The 21,354-nt window shown below is 38.8% G+C and overlaps 1 protein-coding gene across 1 annotated transcript in view; it reads left to right on the top strand.

Annotated features, from left to right (window-relative positions):
* The window catches only part of LOC108575321 (hemicentin-1-like), a 98,716-nt gene that overhangs the window by 30,217 nt on the left and 47,145 nt on the right, over positions 1-21,354 (top strand). Inside the window, exons 5-9 of the mRNA XM_017938087.1 lie at positions 742-893; positions 6,223-6,498; positions 6,975-7,134; positions 12,633-12,967; positions 20,399-20,765. Coding sequence (XP_017793576.1) covers positions 742-893; positions 6,223-6,498; positions 6,975-7,134; positions 12,633-12,967; positions 20,399-20,765 — 1,290 coding nt within the window. The remainder of the gene's footprint in view (positions 1-741; positions 894-6,222; positions 6,499-6,974; positions 7,135-12,632; positions 12,968-20,398; positions 20,766-21,354) is intronic.

Raw genomic sequence — 21,354 nt, 5'->3', positions numbered from 1 at the left:
TAGGAAATTAACCTATTTGATTCTTATAAAATGGAATATTTATAATTTGATGTGTATGTATTGTCTACGTAAAATTTAATTTTATACGAAAGGCTTACAGTAAATTAAATGTACAATTTATTTTACAATATAATTGACTGAAATTGCGATATTAGACATATTTGTATAAGATATAAAAGAGCAGTTTGCTTTATCGAAAATTTGTCTAAAGAACTGGAAACTGGAACGGAATAGAAATTACCCAATATCACCTTCGATCTTCTGTATAAACTAGCAAAGTTTCAAGACAATCTGAATTTTGGAGGAACCAAAATTTTCTTCCCTGCCCCCAGGCAACTCGACGATGCATCGAATTTCATATTCAACACTTTGAAAATTGTAATTACTTAATAACTACAACAGCTGTGTTGAATTTCATAACCACACTTTGGAAATTATAATCACTTAATAAGTACCACAGCTATATTGAATTTCATAACCACACTTTGAAAATTAGAAGGGAAAAAAAAACTTAAAATTAAATCCAATGTGTTCGAAAAAGAAACACTGAAAATACTATCAGTGAAATTAACATAAAACAGCGAATCGAAAAATGTTGCTACCAAAAATTAAGTCAAATGTGTTGAGAATAAGAAATCAAAGTGGAAACATTGTCGTTGAGATGAACACACGACAGTTTCCTTTCGCGATCTCCTTTTATCGATCTTATAAGAAACACGACGTTCTGTCCTTTTTTTCCAGTAAAGCCACTGGTCGTGCAGATTTTGACGAAGGAGCCTCGAGTTTCCGCCGACAAGAAATACAACGTTGAGTGCAGAACGAGTGGTTCTGTGCCGAAAGTGATAATTACTTGGTGGAAGGCGAACAAGCAGATTAAGGGAAAGGTGGAAAACGTAAGTTTCAATCGTGAATAAATTCAACTAATTTCCGAGAAACATCGACAGAAAGCGTACATTTCATTCACCCGTAGATTTACCATATCGCGAAAATATTGTTCCGTCGGTAACAAAAATTGGTTTGTCCTTTATTCACGCGTCGTAATTTTGTCGTTCGAACGACCGGAATACAATGCTCGAGGAGAGGATTTCGTCGATATTAAAAACAATGGGAAACGTAATTCGCGATAATTAAAATCATTCCTGTGCTAATAATTGAAATTTTGTAATATTCAACAGCACGCGCCGTTTTATCTTTAATGCAATTTCTCTCCCGCGCCAATATTCTGATTGGAGTCTTGCTGTTCTCTCTCAGTCGCTGTACGTTGCCGGGATTATTTATTTGGCGCGGCGAATTTGGGCGAATTTGTTTGGACAAGCGTTGTTACGAGAATCACGTTAGAATCTCCGGGAATATATTTTTAAATGTGATTGTGATAAAAAGTGTATGGAAACGGTGGAATTACTTTGTTTATTATAGGTAACGTAAGTGAACATTGTGACTGTCAACGATAACAGAGTCAGCCGTGTTTAAAATCCCCTTTTTAATCGTGTCCAAATAATTGTAAGCAATGAAATGTTTTCATAGAGCAACAACGTTATTTTTATTGTCTAAATTCACTGCAAACACATTTTACCCATCAAATTTCGATCTTGTTAATGAGAAATAGTGGTAAATGTAGAGCTATGAAATATTTAAATAATTTTTCTCATTTCTAATCTTTCGTTAAAAGAAACAAATGAAAAATAATAGGAAATGCTTATTAATATGGAGCTATGAAATATTTAAACAATTTTCTCTCATTTCTGATCTTTTCGAATCTTCCATTAAAAGAAAAACAAAAAAATGTAAAATCACCTTTATTACCATTATTTGAAAGCTGTTGCACACTAATTGTCTTGTTTCCCAAAATTAGCTTAACCCTTTCTTCCTCCATTTTATCCATATTCTTATAACTTTTACAAAAAAAGTCTCCTATTAATAACACAAACACTCTGCTTCATACCAATTTAATAAACTATTATCCAATACAAATTTCACAAACTTCTATCCGAATGGCAGCCACTCAAGGAATGTCGATATCCAAGGAAGTTTCGTCGCGTTGAACTCTCACCTCTTTAACCGTGTTTCGCGCGGAAAGTCAAAAGTTCCATATTCACTCGTAAGACTTTCTCACTGCTACAACTGTCATAAAATATTCCTCTACGAATGCACTATATAGTTTCGTTCGAGAGACAAACTTCGACAGTTCTCCGAATGCGTATCGAAGAGTAAAAAAAAAAGGCGCGAAACGGGAAAACCACGAGCCTCCGCGAAATCAGTCGAATCGCGAAAGTCGCCAATCGAATCGACCGCGTTAGCGTTTCGAATTCAGAGTTAAGCGCGTGTCAGCGTGGCACGATTCTAAGGAGAATTTTCGAAATCGTCGAGCCACGAGAGTTCTCGCAGTTGACGACGATTCCATCAGGAAGTTAGAGGAACGAAGTTATTTCGTTTTTCCTACAAATGCTCCTTTTTCTCTTCTTCTCGATCGACTCGATCCGCGACACCTCCTTCGACGCTGACAGGATGAAAGTTCCAATTCACCGTACACTTCTCTCTCTCTCTCTTTCTTTCCACGCCCTTCGATAAATTACCGAAGATCCTCCACTTTCGTTTCGCACCGCGGTTTTTTTCTCTCTCTCTCTCTACTTGGAACGATTCTGCTTCACGTTTAAGTTTGTCTTTCGTAATCGTTGCACGGCTCGAAAAACGAATCTACTTTACCTGTGTTTCGAAGCAGAAACTAGTTGTTGCGAAGTTCTGGCAAGTTTGGATTTCGTTCTTGTCGCTGGAAGTACAGAAGGAAATCGGATGATTCTATGTGGAGAGCGATGCGTGAAAAGGAATGTTGAATTTATTTGGAAGCGAGTCGTTGAAGAGCGAATCAGAGTGTTCTTATAGGAGGAATGAATTTGATGCAATTTGTGTTGGAAACGGAATGCAAAATGAAATTGGAAATTGGTAAAATATAATTGAGATAAAGGAAACAAGCGACGCTGTATAATTAGGATAAACGCAATTCGTAACTGTTTATCGGTTCGCAGGAAAATGAACGAATCTCGCTCTTGTTTTCCCGATTTATAAGGTCTTCGCGACCCGCGCTCGCTCTCTTCGCTACACAAACACACTCGCTCTTGTTTAATAACAACGAACGTCGGAGGCCACGGCCCCCGTTTCGCCTATTTGTATCGCATGGATTTAAATAAAACAAGTTCGACCGGCTCGCTCTGGTCATTGACCTCTTACATTTGTATGTACGAGGGTCATTCAACCAGGGTCGTGAAATGTTCAAATAAGAAGTAGGATACTTTCGAGAATTGTAAGTTTCTTGTTTATTTCAAGGTGTTGGATTATTTGGAGAAATGAGTATGTGTCTGTGTAATAGTAACAGCAAAAATGATCAACATACTGAGGCAGATTAATATAAATATGTATAAATGACATAGTAACCGTCTGTTTAGTATGGGTGACGCTGATATGTTTTTTTTTCTCAGCGTCTTGTCGATGTTTGTTTGATTGATTGCGTAGCGACGTGCCTTCCTCGCGTATCAAAAATAAAGAAGATTCATAATTAAAATAATATCTTTTAATTTATTACCATAAATTCTAATACAAGGTAACAGCTATAGTTAGTTCTCCACTAATTAGTACTTACAGGGCTATTGAAAAAATTGCAGGATCCTTCGTTACATAGGCGAAACAAGCTTTTCCATACGTGTGCAGTATTAATGTAACAAACTATTAAAATAATAATTGGTTGTATTAAAGAGGACGAATTAAGTCTGAAATTCAAAATTATAATCTTGTCCAATAGAGCTCCTGTTCAGAATAATTTTCCTTAGTAAAATGTAACATAATTATCCAGCTACCGTGAGAAATAATTTGAACTCACTTGAATTTAAGAAATATTTTACAGTGTTCGTATCAGGATTCTTCTCCAAATCTGTTCAAAAGCAGCAGATTTCTTAGAAACATTGTGTGGAATTGGTTTAATAATAAGATGTGAGTGATGGCGTGAATGAATTGAATATATCGTATGGTCTCGAGATTTGGTGAACGAGCGGATCATACATGGTAACTGGAGGTAAAAACATAAGAAGCGCGTTGTTATTGATATCTGCGAGTACGTGAGAATTTATTGCGAGATATATTTAGAGAGGGACAATCAAATTATCATTATTTCTTTTACGTGTGTATATAGTTACTGTTGTTATAAAATATATTCCTATTTAACTTGTTAACAAGTGTTATACAACCACACATTGCACTTGTGTACTGAAACAGCAATATTTTATATTAACAAGTAAATCTTATCCAACACAGTTCCTCTTCAAAACAATTTCCCTTGATAAAGTGCAACGCAAAATAACTTTCACCTGGATTAATCGATGAAAAACATTCGACAGCCTTCATCTCGACTCAAACCTCGTTCACAACACAAAATCGATCGAAAATCTTTCTAATGACGCTCCTCTGACGCACGCATCGACATCATCCTCGTGGAAAGAACGAGGGTACAAATCGCAGGGCGGCATAATCCCGTGGAAACGTCGGTGCCTAGAGACTAGAGGGTTTATGAAGCGAGAGCTAGAGCCACGAAAGATCTGATTCACTTTGCATCACTCTCGGAAGAGATTTCCGCAATTTCTGCGCGGATAAGTTTCACCGTCCGCGTGTATCCGGTGGGCGCGCGATTCTGCCCGTCGCTCCTGCACAATCTCCCTGCAAGATATATCGACGCCGGGGTTCCACTGTCCGAAGAGCTTTATCGGGAAATTCGATCGCGTAGCAACGAGCCGAATCGAACCGGCTACGCGGCGAAGCTTACTCTGGAAAAATGAGAGAGAGGAATCGTCAGCGCGTGGCGTCAGCGAGACGAAAAAACGAGCGAAATAGAGAGTAAAAGGCCAGTCAGATAAAAAAGATGGAGAATGCGTGGAAGCTCGCGACATTCATCCCGACGAACCGTTACTTCCATTCATCGTTCTTGCGATACCGATGCCCGGGATACACGACTTGGTTTTTTTCTTCTTCTCGATATGCATGCCTGGTGGCGCTATCATTAAAATGACATTGCGGAAACGGAAGGTTACACGGTGGTGGGCGTTAAAGAGAAACAGAAAGCTCGAATCCAGCCGGTAGACAGTCATCGACCTGTCTCTCCTTTCTGCTCTACTACCCCTTTCGGCCACCATTTTCCTCAATTCCACGCGTCTGCATCATAAATACCGAAAAATCGTTAATCTCCTTTTCACTTCCCTCCTCCTGTCCGCCCTTTTATTTTCTCATCCCTCTTGTACCACGGTGGAAGGGGAGGAGAGAGTTGCGAGCCGGTATCCGAATGGATTTTCATATTAAACCAGTGACAAATCGGTCGGACGCTTTCGTTAATGCTCGAGGCCACCATCGCGTGTGAAATCTGTTTACTGTTTGATTGCCTGAATTTGGTGACGTTAATCTTGCCGGGATTGAGGGATGGTTTGTAAAGGGGTGGATAGAGGTTAATGGGAAACACGTAGAGAGGAAGGTGTTTGGTAGAGACGATGAATGTACTGTCCAGGATGGCACACCGATAGCATAGTGATTAAAAGCTTGGATCCTGGAAGGTTGAAATATGCTGATTTTGTTGTAAGATTCATTACATTTGTGCTGTTACGTTGATGAAAAGATAGTGGATGTAGTAAGATTAGTCGAAGGTTCAAAGTGTTTTTTCTTTCGGTGACGAAGTGTATGTTGATGGAGGTACTTTGAAACGTGGCATAATTTTTTGGAATTTGAGAAATATTGAATTGATACTTTTGCTCATCTTCTTGCTTATTTTTCTTTTTCTGTGTCCAACCCTAGCGTTATTTTACATTGAAACAGTCAAGAAATCGAGTAACTATTGTACGCGGTTTTGAATTTACCGCAAATCGATCGCCTTCTTTCCAATAAATTCGTAATTTTCGTGTCTAATCTTAGTTTAATTTTGATCACAAAATGTATTGTGTGTTTATACGCTATTTTACACTGAAACAATCAGAAAATCGAATAACTATTAAAATAATCTTCATCATTATATCAGAGTTTCCTCTCTGAAAAAATATGGCAGCTTTGAGTCGACAAAGTTGTCCAAATTTTGTAAAAAAAGACACCGAATTAACATAAATTTTGAATAATAATATCATTTCGTAAGTCGTTGCACAACACGCGTTGTACATGCATTCGATCGTTAATAACGTTGGAATTTCCTGTTATTGATAGTACACGGTGGAAAATAATCAGAGTCTCAGCACCTTGAGTTACGTGCCAAACATTGACGACGACGGCAAATATCTGACTTGTCGAGCGGAGAACCCTTCTATTCCCGAAAGTGCTTTGGAAGACAAGTGGAGGCTGGACGTACAGTATGAGCCAGTGGTGACTCTGAAGATGGGAGAGACCTTGAATCCGGATGATATCAAAGAGGGCGACGACGTATACTTCGAGTGCTCAGTCAAGGCTAATCCAAAAGCGTACAAGCTTGCCTGGTTCAAAGACGTAAGTACCGATACAATACACGTCCTTCAGCTCTTACTCTAAGATAAATAAATTGTCGTTTCAATCTGGAAGAATAGCAATTTTTGGATTCTTATTTCGAATCTTTGGAAAATGTGATCTTAAATAACTGTTTCTCTCATCTACTCTGTAGGCTAAAAGAAATGCCACTGTGTTAATAGTAATTTTAATTTTGTAAGATCTGAAAGTTTCAAGTGATGAATTGCATTAATTTTTCAAATTAGATTTTCCGGTGGTAGTTTTTATTTTCGTTAGAAATTTTTTTATGATTTGCGACAAAAATTACATACGTTTTGTAAATTATTATATGGGATAAATTTTTAAGAATAACGTTAGATGTTAATCTTGGTATTTGCTGAATTTTAAGCATATTTCAAATGCTTGCAAATAAAGGGTGTACGTATAGTAATATTTAATAGGAACGAGATATTGAAGCAAAGTGGCGCTATTTGTTTCAGGGCAAAGAATTGAAGAACAATGCTACGGTGGGTATCGTCCTCAGTGATTATTCTCTGGTTCTTCAGCGCATAACCCGATACTCGGCGGGTGATTACACTTGTCTTGCTGCCAACAGTGAGGGAAAATCTGAGAGTAACCCAGTGACTCTTCAAATAATGTGTGAGTTTACAGATACCTTTTTGTCAATTTCTGTTCATTTTACTCACTCTTACATCTAACAAGTTTAACAATAATTCTTTAGTATACCCACTTCTTTATCTTACGCAAATTTAAAAATTACTCTATTTTAGGGGCAGTCGCTATTTAATTTACATGATAAATGCAAATTGCAATTTATTTAAAATTGACGAGCAAATGTTTGTCAAAGTATCTAGTTTTCCTAGAATATTTAATTCAGTAGAATTCTTCGCGAATAATTTTTGTCTCGCGTTTATAAAAAAATTAAATCAATTTAGAAGGACATAATCTTCTTCCCAAAAATACACAAATAATTCTTCTGTTTCTACCTGGAGAATTATAATTATAATTCAAATAACGAGCACACTTTCTCAGCTTCGATTCTCTAGAATTCCAATAGACCAATTAAATCATTTTCCACAATGGTACAACATAATTTGATTCTCAAAATCACCCAAATAATTCTCCTTATCCTACCTAAACAACGACACAAAGTGTCTTCAAGTAACAAACACACTTTTTCAATTTCAACAGATGAATACCTCGTCTCTACGTCTACTAACCAAAGTAAATCCAGTTCGTCTCGGATCCCCCGCTAATCGAACTACGATTGCCACCACGAATTAACAAACGTCCCCCAATTACTGCAAACGACCGATGAAACTTTGTTGAAACAACGATCCAAGTAAAATTTCATCCAAGCAACAGTAGTCGACACTATCCCACCTCCGCGGTTGTACAAAAGCGTCCGGTTTGCCTAATCGCGAACCCTGCCACTCGTTAATCACAAGAACAACAGAAGAGGTCGCGAATAGAATTGCGGTCTCGAGCTTGATATTATTCCCCGGACCAATTCCCTAATTTGCCAGCTCTCGCCTCGGCTGTTCGATAATTACTTAATCGATGGCAAGTAGCGGCCGAGTACACGTTCTCCCGGAATTGGGAGAATCGAAGGGGTCTTTCTGGCGTTTGGAGAATCGGTGAGAAATGGAGCGTGAAAGGGAAGGCGGGAGCAGAAGGAGTAGAGGTAGAAGAGGGTGAGAGGAGATAGAGAGAGGGGTGGATAGTTTTCTGTAAAACACACAGCACGAGTTATTCTATTAGAATGGTCGGCAACGGTGGTAGTAGCCCCGGCGTATCTGCATCTTGTAAATGACCTAAGAGGGAAGGAAGGGCTGTGATGCATATTCAATATATGTAAAGCGTAACTGAATATTCATGTGTGGGTGAACGCAGCCTGGCAATGTGCTAAGCCAGGGACCAACGGTGGGGATGGGCACAGAACTAAAGGGAACCACGAATCCATCCTAATGTTTTTACCCTCATCCTCAGACGACGTTGGACCGCTGCCATTGATCCTCCAGCCCGAGTCACTCAATAATTTCCAAGACTGCGCCACTTCTAGCTGACGAATTCGGTTAACTGTGTATCCGGACGTTCAGTTGTCAGGATTTTTTTTTGACATTGTTAGATATTATTTATCTGCGTAAAATTTACAGAAGAAAGTTAGCAACTTGAAGAATGTTTTAGTATGCAAATTAATCGAAGTGAGGTAATTATTATTACAATTACAAATCTATGAAGAATTAGTAGCAAATTCAATATTGGCGGAAATTTGAATATACAATATGTTTCCGAACTGGTGGTACAAGCGACAAGAGGGTGACTCTACGTGCAAAAATAAGTGGGAAAAGAAGAATAACATTTTTTCGTATCGGGCTTCGTTTCCGAGTAAATCAGCGTTGAATATTTACCAAATATTTTTTCTATATTTACTTTGAGTTTTACACTTGTTTCGTAGTACAGTAAATTCTCTACAAGAGTCGGTAAGTTTGGATTCTACAAGTGACAGTATAGATGGTCCTACACCTAGGTCTGCGTCATTGCTGCGCCCATGTTATCTCGCTCGCAGTCAGTCAAGCGTGTAACGCTACACCAGTCGGTTTCCTTTACGAGATTTCACGGCTCGACAAATCATAATAGAAAAATATAATTTCTTTAATTTTCCTTTTTTCATCTGGAATTTTTTTTAACATTTACTTATTACCACGTTCACTGTCACGCCAGATTTACAGGTTGCTGTCAGGCGGCCACAAGAAAATACATTTTAAGCATAGGATTATAGTATTATGCTTTATAATTTTTGTTTTCAATTGAAAATAATATCTAGCTAGCTATGACGTTCAAAATTTTTAGTTGACAACATTTATTTTATTTTAATTATTCTAAACATTTGAGGCACTCCAGTCACTGATGATCACCATGGCCATATCGAGGAAACAATTTAATGTTAATACTTATTGAGTGATTAATTTAATTTCATAATATAGCGCTTTGGTTGAATTACAAAAACAAATTGCTAAAAAATTACATTAAATACCTGTACACATTATCCGTCGAATGTAGAGGGAGAGTCGGTCTACCTCCACGTAAAAAGAAAAAAAATGTAGAGGCGATTCCACAAGTGTCACTAAAATGTAGGGTCGATTCCACTAGTGTCAGTACAAGTGTTACTGTACTTTGTCCAGTTTGGTGAAGAATATCGTTTAAATGCAATAGAAGTTTACCTGTGTTTTTCTGAATTTCAAAAATTCAGGCAGAATTGTAAATATTATACTGTCTCGCAACGTAAATCCTATGCTTAAAATGTATTTTCTTGTGGCCGCCTGACAGCAACCTGTAAATCTGGCGTGACAGTGAACGTGGTAATAAGTAAATGTTGTTCAAATTATGTCTTGTTTTATGTCATTTTCATGAGAAAAATCTCGTTAATATGTTAAGAAAAATTTCGGGATAAGAAAACGTAAAATTAAAAAAGTTGATATTTAAATACCTTGGTTGTCTCGACTCACCTTTCATGCTTATCTTTTATTCGCTGTCCTTGTCTACGTTCATCAAACTACAAAGGCGGGCGCGAGGCTGGAAAACGTAGTCCCTGACTCTGCGAGTGTCAGGTTTAGCTTCCTTGCGGTCTGACACTTGTGGAGAATATACTGTACATACTTCGCTACATAGTGGTTTTCAGTGAATCTAAGAAGCATTTTAATCGAACCCTCTATCACCCTGTGTAACTTGAAATTCACATATCCATTTATCTATATTTTCGTTTGTTTATTGTATTATCAGTCAATTTTTTTACAATCATCAATCCTTGCTTTTCAATTTTAATTTATAAATATATAAAATTCTAATCAACTGTAACTTCTCTTCTCGCGAACGAAGTAAAATCCTTCTGATTTGATGAGTTGGGTTCTGATTCTGATCTGAGTACATGAATAGTTTCGTACAATTTAAAAACTAAATCTCACAGTATGGCTGCAAGTGTATCCCTCTTCGTCTGCTGCTTAATCTTCGAAAGAGCCGTTCGGTGTAATTTATCCTGCTAATAGCTCGACAAGTAAATTCCACATAATGTACACCTTTCCTGTAAAGAGGCAGCCCGTAAGGCAACATTTCACGCATCTCGGTTAACATCAAGCGGGTGGCTAATGCGTACTAATGAGTAGTCGAGTGCTGTGCATTTCAATCGACAAATGCAGTCCCGGCGATACGTCGAGGCACCCGGTATCGTCGACTTCTCGTATTGGTAATTAATTCGGTAGTGCATTAAACGCATCAGATTGAAACGGAGCCGTCTGGTGATCTCGTGCGTCCGTCGTAAATCATCTCCCGTGCCATTTGGAATTTCCGTATGCCATGGCCTATTGCAAATACCGATGTCAAGGGAATTTCCTATTAGGCAATCGATCGAACCAGCCACCGGTTCAACGGTGTCGGGCTTCTTCTTCCGTTTCACGCGTTCACATCTCACATTTGGATATTAAACGTTCTCCCTGGCACTACCACTTTCGTTCTTTCCTTTCTGCGAGCATTCTTCAACGGTGATTCTTTGGAGAGAAAAGAAAATGTGTGGGTAAAGAGTAGTTCGGATTGAATTCTTCGCAAAATTTTGGGGAAATGCGGTGTTTGCGTTTGGGGATGACGATCGATACTTCGATTTTTGGAGGTTTTGTTGAGTTTAATGTGAGTAGTCCAGATTGAATTCTTCGAAGAATTTTGGGTAAATATGGTGTTTGTTAAGGTTGGTTAAGTTTAATATTTAAAATTATTAAAGAGAAAAATGTGTCCATGTCGTTGTTTAAGGGAATATTATGAATTGTGTGAATTTGTTAAGTCTAAAATGTATTCAGATTCAAAATTAGCTTGAAAGAGTAGATTTACTATGATTCATGGAAAGATGTTACTTCTGATGCACCATTTAAAGAGTAATTTATCGACACTTTGCATATGTTAATTAAATTCTTGAGGAGAAGAAGCTGGATTTGAACATCCGTTTAATTTGCAACTTTCGAAATTTCAATTGGTTGAAACGTAGACTGTTACTGTAACAGTGCAGTAAATTTACATGAACATCGTTTATACTTAACATAACCAATCTTTCTATCCTATAAAATTGATTGTTTTCATACTCTTCCGTTTACTTTTCTCACATTTTAATATTTGACATTGCGTAGAAGTGAAAATATCGACTAAAAATTTCGAATAAAGGAATTTCCTGATAATATGGATAATTTGTAAAAATAGGTATTTTTGAAATGGAAATTCTTGTCTATATTCTAAGGATGGAATTAAATTGATACGATTCGAGAGCGAATGTTGGAATGCAAAGTAGCACAACTTAAGCATTCCCGAAGCTTTGACATTTCTGACCCAGTTAAACGAATCGAAGAGGTAACAACGACTAATTCTCCGAAGAACAATTCATTTTCAGCGCGGGATACATGCTCGAGCGATAAGTGATTACCTCAGCAAGTGTCAAGTTACTCTCGAATTGGTTAAATTGCACGATCTATGCATAGACGTTTAGAGCATTGAAACGTAACTAGACAAGTGTTACACCGTCCAGCTTACCTCTATATTAGGTCAATTGGATCTGGATGACTGTTTCAGTTTATGTTACATTCTTACGGCTTCAGATTTGCAACACACGTTCGATCACATTAACACGAAATTTTACAACTCTAGTCATCGTAGGAACTCGCATTTTAAATCGATCATTCATATTTTTTTTTGTTATTAGATATAAATTATTTGTTCGCAAAATGTATGAAAATAACAATAATAATAACAGTTGTAGTATCGGGGCCTCCATGCCCAAATAGGAAACCTCGAAGGGAGAATAGAGAGGGAGTAATTGGCGTAACGCGCAAAGCCTCGGTTTAATAAGCCGAAGGTCCCGGGTTCGATTCCCTGTTGGCTACCTAAAAATTTTTCCGTCGATTCCTACATTTTTATCCTCGTTAATCTTCACGTGTACCTCATATCTCATTCCCCAAATACTTTCATCATTACAAAATATCAAAATAAACCAACACAAAAGGATTTTTCTATTCTCCAATTCTCACACTTAACGCGATTATCCTGAGAAAATCGTTAAACGTTGGAATAAGAAAGAAACGTGCGACGGTGTGGTTTTGCAGACGCGCCAGTCTGCAAGGAGGGTAGAAGCGCTGTGGTTGTTGGCGCGCTGAAGCAGGAGACCGTATCGTTGGTTTGTTCCGTGGAGAGTCATCCGGCACCGTTGACTTTCCACTGGACATTCAATAATTCCGGAGAGCTGGTGGAGGTTCCTCATTCTCGTTACTCTCACGTGCCAGCGGCCGGGACACCGTCGGTCGCCGAAAGCCTGAAGGAGTACCAACAATTCCACGGGTCCAGGCTGAACTACACACCCGCAACGGAAATGGACTACGGCACGGTGGCGTGCTGGGCGATCAACCAGGTTGGCAAGCAACGAGCTCCGTGCCTCTTTCAGGTAAATGCACTTCTCTCATTCCTCTTCGGGATGCCCGGGCAGCTTGCGAATTTTCGCAATCGTCTGAACACGCAATATCATTTAGAGTAAGCTGAATTTTCTAACAGTTTCGCTTCGTAGTAAGTATGTTGCGCTGATTAAAATTGGTTTACTAATGCTCTAATACGGGTTCTTACTTTTGTTGCGCCCATAAAGGTGCGCTGGTATTGCTTTACCGAATGAAAGTCGAAATGAAGGAAATATCATTTGTGGAAAGTACAGAGGTAGATATTATGTCGAATTAATGAAATAATATACAGGGTAGGCTGTAATTATTTTTGGTACCTATCGTTGTAGAAGATTTTCATGCATCGTTTAAATGGATTCTAATTCTGGTTTTATTTTTGAAAGTTGCCTATATTTTTTTAATCGAATGTATGTGTTTTTCTCTGTTGTATGTTGTAGTCTAAAATTTTAAGTCAAATGTGAAACTTCCTTTCATTTCTAAATTACGTGTAAAAATTGTCTCGTACCACCGTAGCTAAGTAGAGTGTCCATATTACGTGTGTTACAGAAATTTTAATTTTTCAACATGATATCGTAACTCGCGAGAGAAAAGAATTTTATATTGGAGTTTTCCAAACAATTGGAAATATGATTGAATATAATTTCGATTAAAAGTCACTTTCTCCTGATGATGTAAAAGTGAAGCGTAATTTTTGCACCCCTTAAATGTCTGTTAAAGTAAACACAGTCAGACTCTTGTCTTTTTCAAAGTGCAATTTTGAAAGAGCAGGAAACAGTTCGATCTACCAGGTTTTTGCGAGTGCTGCAGTTTTTATTACGGCTCGCGTGTCTGCTATTTTATTTCTGACACCTCGCAGGCGATACACAGGGACAGAGTAAAAAATTCGACTTTGACTTTTCGACAGAGTTGCACGTTTTGAACATGAACACGATTTGACCATTTTCGAAGTGATGTCGGTGGAACTGTGTGCGTGTGAGTTACGATATCTTTCGAACGAACGAACCGAGGAAAATGAAACTTGATACGTGACTTTAGCTCTGCTAACAGAGGAACGCCATTGTTGCAACTGGAGGGACATCAGTTCCATCACAGAAATACTAAAATATTGCTTTTGCCGTTCGAAATCCTCGAGTAACACATTCAACTTTTAACGTTTAAATTTTATTCCTGTGTGCGCTTCTTTCTTCAAATTTTGTACATGTCAAAAAGTAGTCTATGAATGTAATTCTACATTTTGGAAATGAAATATATCACATTTGTGCGATAAACCTAGAGTTATATGATACTTTTGCAAAAGATTTATTTGTGACTTCACTGTTCGATGGAATTTTTTAATTTTCCAACCATATTTACAACACACGTTGACGAAGCAAAAAAAAAAAGTTTGACACAAATATAAAAATTTTTTTAAAAGTTCTGGGCGTTGATTTGAAGCTTCCCTTACTGTCATACTTTCAGAAATAAAAAAAAAAATGATGGTTTTTCTTGGTAAACGTGATAACAGCTTCCTATTAAAGGTGAGGTGGGTGAGGAACGTCGTCACACTGTTTTCACCTCAATTATTAAAGTATAAGTGTATGGTCGCATAGGCGTACAATTTGTCCAGAATATACAATCGTTTACGTTGTTGATTGTCCCGGCGGAAGCGGTTCGGCGGGTACGTCGCGATTGTCGGTAAAGGAACCAACTCTCGTGGTGTAGGCGTACTGGGTTTTTATTGTAGGAGGTGATCTAATGAACTTTACTCAAATCAGGATGTCGTGCAAAGTAGTTTATTTCGAACTCTTCGGCGTCCGTCTATTACGGAAGCTAAGAACCGACTCCCGTCGAATGGCAAAGATATCGGTGGGCCGAACCGATGGGTCTGGTGTTTGTGACTCGCCAAGAGGCGCAGGCCAAGCCATAAACCGTCCCAAAATGCCTACATTATATTGTTAGGACAGGGAGACAAGAGTAGCGATAGATAAAGATAGAAGCGGAGAAAGTGGTGGAAACGGAAAATTCGTTCGTCCTCGTGCGAACCTGGATGCCACATGTGCGCTTCTTAGGCTACTCGAGGACGAAGGCAAGTCTTAACCCGGGGAGAGACAAAAGAACGGAAACTAAAATCTGAAGGAGTTGGAAAAGAGACAGTTCGCGTGGAAGAATAGAACGAGGTTCGGTAAGGGTTTGTTGACGACGACGTACCCGCCACAAAGGTATTTTTCGAAATTTCGAGAAATATAGAAATAGTGGTAAATTCAAGGGAAATTAAATTTATCAGTCTTGTAATTTTAACACTTCTTCTGTATTAAGAAATACTTCAACTCTACTGTCACTTTTACCTCAATCCAATCTATCAATTGACAGCTGTTTTACATTTAAATCTCCCATTTCGCGGTAAGAAACTTAAAATTCAGTTTCAGCAATTTCAAATCTAAATACCAGCAGAAATCTTGCCAATACCAAAGGAAGAGTGCATATATCAATATCCCGTTGAAACGCATTCCTTCGTCAATATCTCGAATGATTGATGTTCGATGCAAAGTTGCCAGTTGGATCAGCTCAATTATCCATTAATCAAATATCCGATTTCCCGCGAAGTATACGAGCGCGTTCGATACGAACAAAAGGAGAAGAAAGATTGAAGAGAGCTCGGATACGTACATACGTGTGCACATAGGAATCTTGGAAGGTAGAGGTTCATTTATGATTGAAAAAATCAGCAGCAAGGATTGGTTCGATTACAGAGAAATGCGGACACCGTTTCACCGATATACGTTATTCGAATTCGACCGGGCTTCGTTCCAGATCGGACGCGCAAACACAGAATTGCTTTTAATGGCTCGAAATCGAATTTCTTTGAGAATGGAAAATGTTCAGTCCGTTTTCAGCGAAGAATATCTACGAGCGCGGTGTAAATAATTTAAGGTGAAAATCGGTCGTGCATCTGTAACGAAGGAAATTACTCGAGATTTCTAGTTAAGAGGTTAATTAACCCTTGTAACGTTCACCCAACGCTTCCTCGATGAAACTTTTATTTCTACGGTGCTTAATTTTCACGTGAAAAGAATCGTTGTTTTTCTCCCTTAATTAATCTTACATTTCTCGGAAGGAAATTAATTCTCGGAATATTATTTATGTTTATCGTTTGGTGTTTTGCATTATTATGGGTAAAGCGGAAATGGAAATATGTAGCTTCGAATTTTATGCGCTTTTATTTGCTATTTAAGTTTTCTTTTACATTTTTTGCCTTTGTATAGCGACTCTTTTAAGATTTCTATTTAACTTTATCGATCTTGTAGTATCGAGCACTTTTGTCTTTTAGATATTACCAATTTCTTCTTATTCGCAATACTTAAGCTTTTTTTTTGGAAATGACAATTTTTATTTATTTATGATTACGTCGACTGGAAGTATAAGAATTCGTTTCTTATTAATTAACGTGGTAACAATCGACGTTAAATTTTCAAATATCGATTTTAGGCTGTTTTCGCAAATCATCTCATTTGTCAAATCGAGATTTACAGTATTGACCTAACCGTTCTCCAGAAAAGTGAATACAGTAATCTTCAAGAAACTAAATCGACCTGCAGTTCTTACTGAAACAATAAAATGTGCAAAACACCCGAGCGAAAACTCCATTCTGCAATTTTCCCGAGAAATAAATCCGGTAATCTTTGAGGAAATAAATTGGGGTGCAGTTTTCGGTTAAACAATAAAATGCAAAGGAGAAGCAAGCGAAAACTCCATTCTGTGATTCTCCGGGAAAAATAAATCCGGTAGTCTTTAAGAAAATTAATTGGGGTGCAACTTTTTTTTTTTAGTTAAACAATAAAACGCGAAAAAAGCTAGCGAAAGCTCCATTCTGTAATTCTTCGCGTAAATTAATGCCCGTTATCGCTGGGAATAAAGGATAAAGACAGAAGCGGGCGAATACAGGAGATTTACCACGAGTAAAAACACTTTCGCAATGCTAATTACGTTCACGTAACACATCAATCAAATCTACGTGTAGATTAGCTTTTGTCGTGTTAATCCCAGTTTCGACAACCTGTAATTTGTCTTATCAATCGGGGTCATTAGTGTATGCAACAAGATTAGGTGAAGAATTTTTATCATTAGTTCATTCATGGCCACGAATGCTTACAGTAATGAATGTCTATATGACGTTACGTATAGGTTTCAATCAACCCCATCAATCAAGCCCTATCAATTAATTAAGTCAACACAATACCGCATGATTGTTACATTGATCTGTTCAATCTAAGCGTAGTTATATCGATCATGGAATACCCTATATGCATGTACACACACGCACATACGTACTTCTACACACTTGTACAAACGTGTGTTAAGTTGGCAAACTTTTCGACAAATTCCAAAACGAGCTTTATCGATTTTCGACATGATCCATTGAGAATGCATTCTCGAAGATTTTCATGACGATTTTCTGTCGATTAGTTATACTATGTGATCTCTAACAGAAATATATGCAGAAAATATTGTAAAATAGAGGGGAAAGAGACAATGGTAAGAGAAATTGTAAATTTTCGTCTGAGAGAAAGATTTATCAAAAAGGAAAAAATATTCGAGCTTAGATTAATTCGTGGTATTTTTTATTTAAATTGATATTATTGTTTATCAAGGGCAAAGGTTTCGTTAAATAAGAAAAGGCACTGTTCTTTTTAATTTTATTCTTATCACTGTTCCTTTTAATTTTTTTAAGTAAAAGTGAAATCGTAAAGGTGGAAGGAGGGCTCAAATTTAACACGAAACTTAGTTACGGCAATGTAATTTCTAATTACGCCCTCACACCTTATTACGCGCTAACTGCAACGCTCTGTATCCATAGGAAGCCGAAACGCAGTAATACAAAATATCCTCGGCGTATTCCATAAATCCGGAAGATAACATGAAATATTCGAAAGTCACGGAAACTCTCACGCCTCGATATTCAATTTTCAGACATAAATGTGCATACTATATCTTTCATAAATTTTCCACAGCCGAACTTCTCGTAACATAACTCTGCTGCTGCCGCAACATGTTAAATCGATGTTCTCCAAAATGGCAACGAAACATTCCTATACAGAGTGCGCTCTGTGAAGCAGGCCATCTAGCTCTTGTTAATTTAAAAAATGATCTCGAAGGGTGTTCCGTCGCGCAGGTACGGAACGCATGGGGTCTTCGTTGACCGGGTTTATGGCACGCTCGCACCAGAAGGTTATTTTTGAGAACAAAGACGCTTCGTAGCTCCGCGAAAAGATAAGTCATTTCTTACAGAACAATGCCTTCAGAATTTCGACTTATCCGCGTCCTCAATAACCGAAGACGTGTCATAAACCAGGTATGGTGGTCAATCCACACGTGCCTATAACGGTACTTTCGGCCGAGGGTTGACCTGGCGGGAATTTCCGACGCGTCACCGAAGGACAGCGAAGATTCCTTGACTGACTCTCAGTCACCTCGTGAGCTTCTTTCTCACCCTCTTCTTTTTCCTGATTGGTTACCCCCAACTTATTGGTTGTAACTGTTCCGTCGCGCAGGTACGGAACGCATGGGGTCTTCGTTGACCGGGTTTATGGCACGCTCGCACCAGAAGGTTATTTTTGAGAACAAAGACGCTTCATAGCTCCGCGAAAAGATAAGTCATTTCTTACAGAACAATGCCTTCAGAATTTTGACTTTCCCGCGTCCTCAATAACCGAAGACGTGCTATAAACCAGGGTTCCTAAAGGGTCAATCCACACGCGCGTATAACGGCACTCTCGGCCGAGGGTTGACCTGGCGGGAATTTCCGACGCGTCACCGAAGGACAGCGAGGATTCCACGCACCCGCAGGTAGGGCCCCACTCCTTCCAAGGAAAAGCGCGCTAAGGGCGCAACGGAAGGATGAGTGACACTCAAGGGGCACGTTGATTGGTAATTTGTGCGTACGTGAAAAACCAATCAGCGTGCCTTCTTGCACTTGACGGGGGAGTCACTGCGGACTCCAGAAAAATTCGGCGATCGAGCGACAGATTCGAAAAGGTTCTATCGAGCGAACACCGTTAGATCTCCAGCCGTTCGAGGAGACATCACGCACATTTCGAGTCGCGATCGAACACTCGAGCTATTTAAAACAAGTCGTCAATCGTTTCGTGACGTACTCTACGTTTGCTACGTTCCGAGCAAAACAAATTTGAACTAGTTGCCCAAAATTAATTTGGCGGGTAACAGTCGCGACCGCGAGCTTCCTTTTGAACATCGCAAAAGAACGCGACGCGACAAAGGGTGAATAAGACGAGACACTTTTCTTCTGTTATTTTCATAGTCAATCGTATTTTTTTACACAAATCTACATGGACTGGATTGCGATATGGTATTCCCAAGTTGCTAGAAAAATGGCAAAATCTCGTCAACAATGGTTATCAATCTGTTTTCGTTCTCTTTAAGGAAAACGTTGATTGTACCCAAAAGTCGGAAAGAATTAATTTCTGCACCTAATATTTTTTGACACCGATGCGCATTTAAGCGTGCATAGTAATACTGCCTTAACCCTTACGTCAATAATGAATTCTCATCTAAGATATTTTATCTTCTCGAGAAAACATTTGAATATCCGGCCAGATGTGTTTGCTTTGTCGTCGAATCACTTTATACGGTGGATTTTACGAATTATCTTTATTTGTTGATAGTTTTTTCTTTACACTGTGGTTTTGCGAATATAAAGTGTACGGCCTAAACTGCCTTGTTATTCAATGCTGACTGAGTTTTGTTCTTTTTCGAGGTTGCCTTTATATTGGGGTTTTTGGAAGTTGCGGGTGGGGGAATTTAGGTAAGGACCAGGAATGTGTAAGGATAATGATCAGGACTCGTTAGGATTGAGGGTTCGATGGTACGGGAGAAGAATTGCAGGGACAATGGTTAGGTAATGAACTTAAGGATTCGGTACAAAAGAAATGGGTAGAGTGTATCAGTTTGAAGATCTGCCGAAGATAGGACAGGAATTCGGTGGGAAAGTGGAAAACGCGGAGGTAGTTGTCAAAACGGTACCTGGGATAAGGATCTGTATGCATGGGAGTCAAGGGACAAAGGGATTCGACAGCTTCAAGTTTACAATTTTGTTATTAGGAAACTATTAAAGTAGACAATTATGGTTATTGACATAAGCGTTAAGATCACCTCGGACCCTAAAATGTCAACACTTCCTTTCATTACTCCCTATTTCTGCCATCAAAAAAATATATCTCCCATCTCGTTCACCTCTAGAAACCGTTTAAATTACAAAAACTGCCTCGTCGAATACACCACAGCTAGAAAAGATGATTAGTTAGTCGGTATACACAGTTGGCCCAATTATTCAGCATTCGATTCAACGTTCAACCCAACGCGAACGCGAAAACTAACGTTTTAATTTCCAAAGCTAAACAAACCTGCAGTCTCGAATGTTGATTTTGCAGGTGATAGCCGCGGGTCGTCCGCACGCTTTGCACAATTGCAGCGCGACAGAAATGTCCGCGCCCCTGGACGCTGAAGAGCTGATCGCGAAGTCTGGAACCGGGCTGATAGTTCGTTGCTTGGAGGGTTACAACGGCGGCCTTCCGATTGACAGCTACCAGCTGGAAGTGGTAGGCGACGAGGACGGCGGGCCAATTTTATTCAACAAAACCGTCCCGGGTAGCCCGAACGAGCCAGCTTTCGAGGTGGCAGGCCTAACGACCGGAAGGAGTTATCGACTTTTTCTGTACGCGATTAATGCGAAGGGGAGGAGCGAGCCTGCCATTCTCGAGCCAGTGACCCTGAAGGGTGTCGCCATGTACACAACCGGTGAGTGCATTGACTTTCTAATACGGTGTCGCGTTTAGCGGAACCGTTTGACAGATGTCAGAATCGTTGTTACGATGAGAAACGATTCATCCTCACCTTAAAATCGCCATTCGCGATGAACGTTTCCTGCTTGTTTCGTACGCTTCGTTGTGCCTTGAATAATGCGAATCGTGGGGGATTAAGGGGGTCTTCTAGTGCGACGGCCGCTTTTTAGGCCTTCTTTGCTAATTTATTACAGAAGTACGGCAACAGTTATTAACATGAGCTTTATTCTTATGTATTTACTTGTCCTTGAAGAATCGTTACAAATTTTTTTTGTTGAAAGATAATTAAATATGGCTGCTGTGGAACGCGTCAAACAGGAGCATGAAATAAAAAAGTAGGTCCATGGTTGCCATGATTTGAGCTGTTCTGCTTATCAGAAATAAAAGAATCCAATTGATTGTTATTTAGTATGCATGTCGCTATGGTCGGTAGTAGAATAAAAGAAAAATATTGAAAATTAAAAAAATGGCGGCACTTTGAATACGAAGTATCGATTTTTTCGACTTTTTTTCGTCTTCCAAAAATCAGAAAAATGTATATTTTG

The sequence above is a fragment of the Habropoda laboriosa genome, unplaced genomic scaffold (assembly GCF_001263275.1).
Source record: "Habropoda laboriosa isolate 0110345459 unplaced genomic scaffold, ASM126327v1 scaffold143, whole genome shotgun sequence".
Classification (NCBI taxonomy): Eukaryota; Metazoa; Arthropoda; class Insecta; order Hymenoptera; family Apidae; genus Habropoda; species Habropoda laboriosa.
Note: the sequence above shows the minus strand (reverse complement) of the source record. Positions and strands in the feature narration are given on the sequence as shown.